The 12196-nt window shown below is 39.0% G+C and overlaps 1 protein-coding gene across 1 annotated transcript in view; it reads left to right on the top strand.

Annotated features, from left to right (window-relative positions):
* FRAS1 (Fraser extracellular matrix complex subunit 1) overlaps positions 1 to 12196 on the top strand; it is a 446248-nt gene that overhangs the window by 310223 nt on the left and 123829 nt on the right. The window contains exons 31-32 of the mRNA XM_082389317.1: positions 4728 to 4906; positions 9273 to 9389. Of these exons, the coding sequence (XP_082245443.1) occupies positions 4728 to 4906; positions 9273 to 9389 (296 nt within the window). The remainder of the gene's footprint in view (positions 1 to 4727; positions 4907 to 9272; positions 9390 to 12196) is intronic.

Here is a 12196-nt window from a genome sequence, read left to right as displayed (position 1 = left end):
CTCCCAAGAATACAGAGAAATCTCCAAGTGCCCGACACAGAGAAGGAACTGAAAGCCTATCTGGGCAGGAGCTGATGGCATAGCTTGCCTGAGGGGTTGTGTGTGTCTCAGTAACCTGGGGGCTTGGGATTTAATGCCTGTGCAGAGACAGAAAGTTGGAATTAAGACAAGAAGCTCACTAGCACAGAGAGATGGCAAAGAAATTTACCTGTGTTTCCCAGGGCTCAGAGGGAGCAAAAAGAGTCTGCTGAGAATTCAGAAATTCAGGCCTGTTTCTCCTGAAGATCCAAGGTTAAGTTATACTGTGTGCATAGTCTGAGAAACCCAAAGCTGAGGCATTAATATGAAAATTGACCTCAGGCCAATGATACTTCCTGGGTCCCTTGCAGAAACTAGTAGAAACTGCTGTGGAATGTCCACCCTCAACTCCAGGCCACACAAGATTCTCACAGGTAAAACCACTGAAGATTAACTCAGAATTCAGAATTACAGACAATATGAAGAAACAATCTATAGTACCATAACTAACACAAACAAGAAGATTAAAACCCCAAGGTTTCAAATGAAGGAACAAGCTTACAAAAACTATGAAATAAGCATATTTAAAAAGATTTAAAGACACAAAAGAAGGGATCAAAACTGTAAGGAGATGACAAAATGCTATAAAAATAAAAACAACAGGCAGGTAGATTTTTTAAAAGAAATAATCACCTGAAAATGAAAAATATATTCATTAAAATTGCTTGGCATGATAAATAGCAGAGAAATAACAATCTGTTTTTCCTCAGGTTTATCAGATTTTTAAAATTGTATACTTTCTGTGGTGAGGAAAAAATTAACTTTTGTACTATTTAAAAATAAGTATAGAGTCCACAAAGGCATTGAAAAGCATAATCTAATCAAGAATTGATAGAATTATAACACACTCAGTCTAGCTGGCTGTCATTTATTATAGTTGCATAACCTTGAGGAAGGCAGGTGGACCCCCTTGAGCCATAAGTTTCTTTGAAAGATGAAACTAGATAGTTTTTTAACTTTTTATTTTAAAATAATTTTAGACTTACTGAAAAGTTGCAAAAATAGTACAAAGAGCTCTTGAATATCCTTTATCCGGCTTCCCCCAGTGTTAACATCTTACATAATCATAGGGCAATAATCAAAACCAGGAAATTAGCATTGATACAATGATATTAATTAGTTCACAGACCTTATTCAACTTTGCCATATTTCACCCACTGATTTTAAGCTAGACAATGTTTAAGTCCTTTTCAGCTCTAAAAATCTTTGACTGGTTTGATGTATTAAATTCTTTACCTTTGTCTTGAGCATTAAAAGTCAAAAAATTAAATTTCCTAAAGATAGCCCAATATCCCAATATTCCGTTTAAGTATTAAATAGAACAATGCGGAATTAAGTGATTTTTTTTAAAGCCATTTCAGCTTGATAAATGCCATGTAAGCCTGACTGTGACACTTTCCTACTATAACTCTCTTAATTAACTTCTTCCTATGAACATAATCTTATTTCTGTGTGTTCAGAGCTCCCTACTGGTAATAATCAAATCGCATTACCCTTAGGAGCCATTCAAGAGTGAAAAAGGAGGTGGGAATGAGAAGTCCACTTAACGCAAATCTTTTTTTTTAATTTATTTTTCATTTTTTTGGCTGCGTTGGGTCTTCGTTGCTGCGTGCAGGCTTTCTCTAGTTGCCGAGAGCGGGTGCTACTCTTCATTGCGGTGCAGGGGCTCCTCATTGTGGCGGCTTCTCTTGTTGCGGAACATGGGCTCTAGGCACACAGGCTTCAGTAGTTGTGGCTCACAGCCTCAGTAATTGTGGCATGCGGGCTCTAGAGCGCAGGCTCAGTAGTTGTGGCACGCAGGCTCAGTAGTCGTGGCACACGGGCTTAGTTGCTCCACGGCATGTGGGATCTTCCTGGACCAGGGATCGACCCCGTGTCCCCTGCATTAGCAGGTGGATTCCTAACCACTGTGCCACCAGGGAAATCCCGAGATTCTAATTCTTAATACCTATTACATTTTCCCATAAAGTTTCTTGGTTAAAATATTGAGTTCAGTATAAAGGAAATCACTAGTAGATGTTATTTTCTGTTTTTTAAGCCTGGACTGTTTTTTAAACCTGGATTTTCACATATTTAAAGAGTCATCTCCTTAATTTTGTCATACTATGATAAAAGCAGAGGTGAGGTATTACGCAGAAGCTCTCACCTCGATGGAGTGAACTCCACAAAATATCGGTATTTCTCCCTGTCTACTCATGGGCTTGGCACAAATGTACCTCGTATTCATCATACCCAGTGCTGAACTCTAACTCTTCATCTTTTCTTCTACCAGCTCATCCCATTAGTGGCATCGCTTCCCTACACATCACCCAACCTAATAGGTGATCATCTGATTCTTCCCTCTTTCGTACCCTTTACAGCCACATTTGTCAAGTTCTGTTGCTTCCACTTCCTCAAAGATTCTTGTATCTGTTTACGTGTTTCCAATCTTACCTCTGTTGCTTTAGTTCAGGTTCCCATCTCTCATCTGGATTTTACAGCAGACTTAGAGTTGACCAAACTGTCCACATAATTGTTAGCCACTATTGTTATCATTTTTATAAAATAAAGTCCAGCCCCTTTAACAGAACTTTCACGTATATTCTGTGTTCTAAATCAGTTCGTGCCATTAACCTACTGAAAATCTCACAGAGGCTCCCAGTTGCTTATGGGGCTGATCTCAAGGGGGAAGGAACTGCATCTTACTGATCTTTGAGTCCCCCACCCCAAAGGGCTAACCACAGTAGCTAGCCCTTAACAGGTGCTCACTGACTGTTTACTGAGTTGAAATTAATGGGATTAACCAGCATCCTATGATTCCTGTTAATTTGCATAGTCTCGCAATGGTTTTTTTTTTTAATCTGAAAAATAGGTTTATTTCATTAGGACTTGTTAGGAAAATTCTGCTTTGCCTTCCTATTATAAAGCAGAACAGCCAGGAAATTGGCATTTGAATGTTTTCTATTTTTCTACTCTCCATATTTTCACTGTGGAAATCTCCTTTCAGACTATTTTGCAACTACTCACATTCATAAACAGTCCACATCCTGGGAAAGCATGTTTATTAGCAGGATCTTATGAACAGAAGTTGAACCAGGGAGAGATGGGTAATGGAATTGGTGACTTAGGTACAAATGAGAAACAGTACAAGAAAGAAACTAGAGTGAGTTGATTCTACACATGATTATTTTAAGAAGAATATTGATGTTTTTCTATTACTTCAGTATTTCATCACTATCCAGGATATTATGTGCATTTTTAACTTGAATTTAGTGCATATAAATATTAGAATGAGTATTTCCTTTGAATAAGGAAACAAATTTCTCTGGGGTAATCAAAGTGCACTATCAATTGCCTGATATGTCTAGGGCACTAAGATCTGGGTATCCTCCTACAGAACATTTAAAAGATGTATGCAGTTTCTCTCTCTCTCTTTCTTTCTCTCTCTCACACACACACACATACACACACACATTCTTCTCTCCCTCTTACTATCTGAGCGGTAGAGAGACTTCTTTCAGATTTATTGTTAGATGCATTTTCATGAGAACGTGGCTTCTGTTTTTAGCAGTTTATCCATTCTTCTCCTTGGTCTTCACTTGAAGGCATATTCTCCTTGGGAAATTTTGATTGTTTCTATAACACCTTTGTATTTTCAATCTCACTTTAAGAAAATAGTAGCTTCAGGTGAAGAATAAGCAATAGAAACAGACTGGTGGTGTTGGTGGTGGTGTTTAGATTTAGATTTCATTGCTTCAATTCTAATAAAGTTTAGAAAATGAAGGAGGAGAAAACATGATCAGTTATTTATCAAGGTACTTGTTGGTCTGTGAACATAAAATAACCATGACGGGTAACAGAGTTTCATGATCAGGAAAATGAGCTTCAGATTCAAATCCCAGCTCCTCCACTTTGGACTTGCGTGACCTCAAACAAGTTATTGAACTTCTCTGAGCATATAGAACTTTGTCTTTAAAATGGAGATGACAATAGCATCTTCAGAAGGATTAAATAACATAATAAAGATAACCAACATTCTTTTTAAGCACCTGTGAAGTAGGTACTATTATTCTCATTTTACCAATGAGGAACAGAGACTTATAATACCTAAGTAAGCTCACCCAACTCGATGTGGTGGAACTGGGTTTGAACCACTATGTAAAGTGCTTCATGCAGCACCTGTCATATGCATTCAAGTGTTAGCTATTATTATTTTCATTGTATAGAACTCTTCCAAGGATGATTTTTTCTGAATTTTTTCTAATTTCCCCTTGTGTTTACACCAAAAAATTTCCTGGTTGGAAAACATTTCCTGTTCATAGACAGCTGTGGGTAGAAATGAATCCATTCAATGCCCAGTATTTGCAGTGTTCACGACTATTTGGTTCTCCTTATATAATTTTAATAGATAAAAGTCAGTAACTTCATACATGAATTGCCCTCGAATGGCTTTTAGCTCTTTTAATTGAAAGACTGGGAATTTTATGTCTAAAGGTGGATTTTATGATATCTATTGAATTCTGTGTTAATATCTTTTCCTTCACCTTGGATAAAAATAAAGAAGCACATCATATCTTTTCTGTTAAAAAAAAGTGGTAGAAAAGGAGACAAGCGCTCTGATTTGCTTTTACTTTTCTCAGGGGTCCTCACTAACTGTGTGGCTTTCCTAGGGGAGGTGGTCCTTGTGTTTAATATGCCTGCAGACGGCCCCGCAGACGAAGGGCAGCACCTTCCTGATGGGAGGACAGCCACTCCCACCAGCACGTTCACCCAGCAAGACATCAACGAAGGCATCGTGTGGTACAGGCACTCAGGGGTCCCAGCCCAGAGTGACTCCTTCCGCTTTCAGGTACCCTCTGCTTCCTGAATCTTCTGATGTCTGGATGGTCTGATGAAAACCATCACCCTTATTTATAAACAACTCAGGTCATTTTCTGTGATTGCCTGGAAGTCACATTTGGGAGAAGAAAAAAATGTAACTAGTAGCATTGAGAAATTTTTTTTTTTAATCTGTCAATTCAGCCTTCTGGGTGTCTCTACAAGCAGAGTCATTCTACAACAAAGAGGTATATAATAGATAATGGCTAAAGTGTTTGGGAAAAAAGTGTTTTCAAAATGTTAAAATACCACATGGAGAAAAAAATCTTATTTTCTTTTTTCAAATGTTTTTGGAACATTTACCATCTTACGATAAGGTCATGGACTGAGCAGCCAAAGCCACTGGGTTCACGTTTCACTTCTGCCATGTGCTAGCTTTGGGAAAATTACTTGGGCAGAATCCTTGTGCTTCAGTTTCCTCATCTGTAAAATAGCATTACTGTAAGGATTTAATGAGTTAATACATATAAAGCATTTAGAATACTGCCTGTTACCGTGTAAGGGTGTGTGACTACCATTTATGGAGATTGGTCAAATACCAGTGCGGTAGACTGGATGTTTGTGTCCCCACCAAAGTTCAGATGTTGAAATCCTACCCCTCCATGTGATGGTATATGGGGGTGAGGCCTTTGATTAGAATTAGATGAGGTCATGAGGGTTGTGCCCTCATGAATGGGATTAGCATACTTACAAGAGTCATAAGCGTACTTGCTCCCCCTCTCTGCTGCCCGCCACGGGGATACAGTGAAAAGTCAGCAGTCCACAACCCAGAAGAGGGCCCTCACTAGAACCCAGCCATACTGGCACCTTGATCTCAGGCTTCTAGCCTCCAGAGCTGTGAGAAATAAATTTCTATTGTTTATAAGCCACCCAGTCTATGGTATTTTTTGTTAGAGTAGCCTGAGCCAACTGAGGCAACCAGGCTATAAGGTTCGTTTAATTTATTCTGTCAATAAATTAAAGAACAAGAAATTATTCTGGGCACATTCTCTGACTACTATGAAGTACAATTAGAAATTAATAATAAAAGGGCAAAAAAAATCAAACCATTTGGAATTCCTTAATAATTACTAGTTCTAAAAGGAAATCAAAATGGCAAACTATTAAGAAATTTTGATCAGGAGGAAACAACTTATCAAAACTTAAATGATGTGGACAAAGTAATACTAGGAAGAAAATCGATGGCCTTAAGCTCTTATTATTGAACAGAAAAGCATGAAAATTAATGGACTAAATATTCAACTCAATAAGGTGGAGAACCACAGAGAAGCCGAAGGAAAGCAAAAGGAAGGCATTTATAGAGGTAAAAGTGGAATTGACTAATTATAAGATGCTAGAATTGGTAAATGAGTACAAAACCTGAATCTTTGGAAAGACCCATAAAATTAGACAAACCTCTGTCAAGGATAATTTGGAAATAAATAATGGAACAGAAACACAAAGGAATGAGGAAGTCTGAATGAGAAAGAGCATTTAAGCATAGATACAGAAAAGATTTTGGGAAAGTGTCAGGGAAAATATAAAGAAGCCCTCGTGGTGATCAGCCAAAGCAACATCACAATCCTTCTAAGTCTGAGCCATTTCCTTTGTCTAGGAATCCAGTAGGGAATAAACTACCACGATAGCTCACCTTGTTAAAATTATCATCCATTCTGCTCCTGATGCCTGGTGTGTACATCTTCATTGTCTGACTAATTTATATTGTGTAAAAGGTGTGCTTTCCCAGAGAGCTAGTTGAAATAAACCTGGAAACAGTTAAAATGAGATTATACTGAGCACACTGAATGTCCAATGAGTGAGCAAACAGTATGTGCCCTTTGCCCAAGTTAATTTTTCAATTTTGGCACCTGGGGACTCAACAGTCCTCAAATAATGAGTCAGAATGGAAGCAAAGACCTCAATCAAAAGAAGTCACCTCTACAAACTAGAATCCTCAGGTCTGCCTTTGCCTTCATCAGTATGAAGAACATTATCAGTTTGGAGCATTTCCCTGGAAAGTGATTCTCAGCACCTGCTAAAATGATATTTGATTGCTTTTGCAAGTTGGTTACTAAGTGGGTTATTATAAAATAGCAAAAGTTACTGATTTTTGTAAACAAATTCACTAGAGTTTAAGACTCTAAAACATCATTACTTAGAAAGTGGTTCCCTTTGGAGGGTCTTCACACATTCTGCTCAAAATGTGTTTAGAACTCCTACCTGAAATCTCCTTCAAAATCTGTGGGATATTCTTTAGATTATCCTCAGTAGTGACAGTATATCATCCTTTGGAAGTGGATTTTAAAATAAAACCCTATAGCCCAAAGTCATTCAGAATCGTGTCTGGTAAAAAAGAAGAGTAGCAATTATTTTTGGTTAAAACAAGGAGTAATTATGAAGTAACAAGCTCAGTTTTCTTACATGATTTGTGAACCCCCTCTGAAGCATTTCAAAAAGTACATTTTGAATACTGACAGCATCTTTATTGCAAGTATGAAACAACTCTCTGGGATCATTTTCTCTTGGATGTGAAGGTTTTGGTGTGTTTGTTTTTAAAATCTCGTGGTTTGATAGGCTTATCTCATATTTTGATGTGAAACGACACAGACACTGTAGCTACGTGCTAAAATAAATGGTTAGCAACTTTCCCCATTCATCATTTTAGTGTCCCTTAGGATTTTAGACTATTTAAAAAAGATGCCGTTCTAATGATTCTTCTCTCTTGTCCCTCCTTTTTATTTTCTTTAAAGCAGAAAATGCAATACAATGAGTTGTATGGATTTAATTTCGTTTTAATGTTGATGTGCTGTCATGAGCCATCAATGCAGCCCATCTGTTACTTTGCATCTAAGACTTGGGATTTGTGTAATGCAAGTGGTATTAAAAAATTAGAGCATGGCATAGTGAGAAGAAAGCAGGCACATTTTTGGCAGGGGAAGGAGCCCTGGTTTTGGCATATTCAGATCACGTTGACATAGCCTCAGGGGATGCAATTTGAAAAAGACCAACATATTTTACACCCGTGTCTTTGCTAGGGAAGCTAGAACTGAGTCCGTTGCTTGGTAATCTGCTCACCTCTCACTTCCTGCAGAGTTCCATTCCTTTTCTTCAAGAGATAGGAGAACATATCTTCCCCTTTCCTGATTTCCTAAAGCTTCCAACTTGAGTCACTGTGGTCAGTAGGAAGGTCACAAACCCGCTGACCTGGTTTTAAATACTGACTCTTGTTGGCTATGTGACCTTGACACCTTAATTTTTTGACCTTCAGTTTCCTCATCTGTAAAAAAGGAGATAATAATATCTACTTGATGGATATTCGGTAAGAAAACTTTTGAAAAGTAGCTAGCACAGTGCCGAGCCCATGATAAATGTTCAGTGAATGATAGCTGTGGTTGTTAATATTATTTATGGTGACACTATAAGATGCCTCCTTGGAAACAAGTTGATATTCTGAGGCTTGAGCTCCAGGCGCCTGATGTGATCAAGGTACAGAGAAGACAGTTTTCCTGGAGGGTGTAACTTTAGAAGATATAGAGAAAGGGCTGCTATTCCTGCCTTTTTCTTAGGATTTACAGAACCCTGCCCTCTCTCACATGGAATTAACGCAACTCCACATGGCCACACGGGCCTTAGCAATTCTTCTAACAAGGCTAAGGAGCAAACAATGGAAGGAAGGCGAGGTTAAGGGAACAGCGAGGTAGCACCGAGGAAAGGGAGAGGCTGCATGAGAAAAGCATCATTTTTCAGCATTTTTGAAGCAGGAAAAAGTTGATTTTGTGACCACTACCCTAGTTGTAAACGTTCTTAATCTTGCCTTGCAGTGATGAGGCTGGGATTTGTCATTTATAATCTAGGTGTAGATATCTGTGCTGGGTAAAGACTAAAGTGAAATAAATATCACGTATATTGATATAATGTGTTGTGTATGCTCATAATGAGACATTATGTAGCTATCAAAATTATGTTTTCAAGAATGTTTAATGGTATAGCAAAATATCATAGTATTGTGTTAAGTAAACATTTAGAACATACAGTTGTATATAGTTTCACATATGCATAGAAAAAAGATTAAACTGAAATGCAGTGATATATTAGTAACAACTATTTCTAGGTAGTGAAATTCTAGATGATTCTTATTCCTTATTTATACCTTCCTGCAACTTCACAATTGCCTAAAATGCTTATGTATCTTTTTTATAATCAGTAAAAAAATGAATCTTAAAATATGAAGAGCAGAATGAAAATTGTAATACAGGAGCATACAGAATTCAAAGACAGATGGTTCAAAAGGGAAAAAATAAACACAGGCAAGCATACTCTGCCCACCAGAGGCTCAGCAGTGTGCCGTGTCTTTGCAGGTGTCCAGTGCCACGGACGCTCACGCCCATCTGGAGAGCCGCATGTTCAACATCGCCATCTTACCCCAGACTCCGGAAGCACCCAGACGCTCTCCAGGAGCATCTCTCCACATGACCGTGAGTTGGGTGCCAGGGCTCATGGTTTCTGCTTGGAGGAAGCGGGTTGATGAGATTTGACAGAATGCTTGGCTCAGAACACAGGCTCTGGGGTCAAAAATACCAGCCTTGTGAACTCGTTTCTCATTGACTTGAAAGAAGAAACTTAAAATTCCCAGAGTGAAAGGAAGGTTAGAGGGAATCCACCCCAGCCTCCCATCCATTGCTGCTGAGCCCTTTTACAGCATTCCAGACAGTCACAGAACCGTTCCTTGAGTACCTGGAAGGGATTTCAGGCTTATATCCATTTAATGATGACTATTTGGGTATAATTATTCAGCCAGTTAGAGTTCCATCTAGCTGGAGAAACTGTTATTCTTTTAGAAGTCCTGTTAGTAGTTTCCTTTCTATTATAAAAGTTTCCTGGGGAAAACGATGTCTGTGCTGACTCCAGAAGGATAAGTAGCAAATATGCAAGTGAAGGTTTGAGAGGCAGCTTGGAAAGAGTAGTGGGGTGATGGCAAAGGGCATCACCAGGCGTAAAAACAACACATGCAAAGACCCAGAGGGGAGAGACAATATGATTGGTGGGAAAATTGCGAACAGTACAATGAGACTGGAAGATGAGAGAGGCTGAAAGGGAGTGGTGAGCCTGTGGGGTCCTGCGAGCTAGACCACAGAGGAGCTTGTATGCTGCGTGGGAAGGAGTGTGGACACGTGGAAAGGTTTGGAGCAAGATGAGAGCTAAATTAGTACATGGCGTTTAGTTCAGACAATTAGCAGTTCCACTGTAATCCAAATCTATGGGGCATGTAATGCCAGAACCCCTCTTCTAGACAGAGCCACAAGCACGTTAAGTTCTTGTAAATTAATCATCATGGATCCACATTTTAGTTAGCGCCCGCGTAATTACACTCCAAAGTGGTGTAGCACTCCTGAGCCCCAACAAAGACAGCAGGTAGAGTTTTAGAAATTATGGGTCTGGGGCTTGACAGAGACATAAAAGGGGAAACAAAGTTTTTAATGGATACAAGCTATCGGCATTTCCACCGTAAACTGTAATTTAAAGAAATCATAATTCAGGGACACTATAAAGTCTATAATTCATCATTCTGACTGGAGGAGCTTGGATCAGAATTTTCTCTGAAGTGTAAAGAAAAATGTGCATACACATTTCTTGCCGAATGCTAATGTGGTGTTATTTTGACTTTAGAGGAAAAAAGAAATGGGCCAGGAGCCATGAAGATGGCATCACTCCCGCTCTTTTGCTGAGAACCTCTAGAAACTTTTCAACATACTTGACCTTGAGGGTCTCAGGTTGCATGTTTGTGAATTAGGTCTGTCCTGTGTAATTTAGGGTATCATAAAGGTTAGTCTACTGTAAAATGTGATCAGATTACTCTCATTCCTTAAAATATACACAGTTTATATTTCTTTTGACATTAATTAGGGCCATTACTGTAAGACAGACATACTGTAATCTGTGACAAAAGCACATTCTCAATTCAGTGATTTGGACTCATGTAAGCACTTAAGTTTTGTACATATTTGGTAAACACATTGTGAATACATATGCTAAGTTCATACATAGTATATTCATATAGATATTTAAGGGTAGGAGTCTACCTCTCCAATCATTCAGTTATTCAGTCTTGCACACTTTCGGGCCCCTAATTTATGCCAAGTTCTGTGGAAGACATTGGAGATTCAGTGATCATATAATACAGTCTCTACTAGTCTATTTTAGACTTAGAGTCTAAAAAGGGAGACAAGAAAATAAACAGTGACAATACAGTAATAAATGTCATGACAGAGACATGGCATGGAAGCAGATAGCAGGGCACCTAGTCCAGCAAGGCATAGGCGAGGTCAGGGAAGGCGTCCTCTAGAAGGTGAACCAAGCTGGTTGAAGTGAATATTATCTCTAAATCAGGGTCTCAAACTTCAGCCTGCATTAGGATCGCCAAAGGGCTTGTTAATTCACAGATTCCTGGAGCCCACCCCAGAGTTTTCCAATTCAATAGGTCTGGTATAGGGCTGAGAATTTGAGTTTCTAACAGGTTCCCAGGTGATACGGTTGCTACTGCTCTGCTCACTACACGTGCAAACCCTCTTATCTAGACTAGAAATAGGGGGAAATTCATTCCAGGCAGAGGAGCAGCATTTGAAAAGAAGATGGAGACACAGGAGAACATAACATGTTTGAGGAATGACAGAGAGTTCAGCTGGCTGGAGCATAAATCTTTAGGTGAAGAAGAAAGAAGAAATGAGAGATCACGGAGGACCTTAAGATGAGATGAAGGAGATTCCATTTTGTCCAGAAAGGCTGTTAGGGCAAGTAGGATACAGCAGAGAGGTGGCATGCTCAGATTCTCAATTTGAGAAGGTCATTTTGGCTGCAGGGTAGAGAACACCCCAGATGGGGCCAGACAGGGAGCAAGGAGGCCAAGAAATAGGCTACTGAAGTCACCTAGAACAAGAAAGGTTGGTGGCATGAAGGTCATGCAGTGGCAGTAAGGATTAAGAGTTGGTGAGATCTTGAAGAGATACTTGTACACTCATGTTCATTGAAGCATTATTCACAATAGCCAAGAGATGGAAGCAACCTAAATGTCCTTCGACAGATAAGTGGATAAAGAAAATGTGGTATATACAACCACTGAATATTATCCAACCTTTAAAAAAAGGAAATCCTGTCATATGCTACAGTATGAGTGAACCTTAAGGATATTGTCCTAAATGAAATAAGTCAGTCACAAAAGGACAGATAATGCAGGATTCCACTTATATGAGCTAGTCAAACTCTTACAAACAGAAAGTAGAACGGT

Source organism: Balaenoptera borealis, assembly GCF_965194805.1.
Source record: "Balaenoptera borealis genome assembly, chromosome: 4".
Classification (NCBI taxonomy): Eukaryota; Metazoa; Chordata; class Mammalia; order Artiodactyla; family Balaenopteridae; genus Balaenoptera; species Balaenoptera borealis.
Note: the sequence above shows the minus strand (reverse complement) of the source record. Positions and strands in the feature narration are given on the sequence as shown.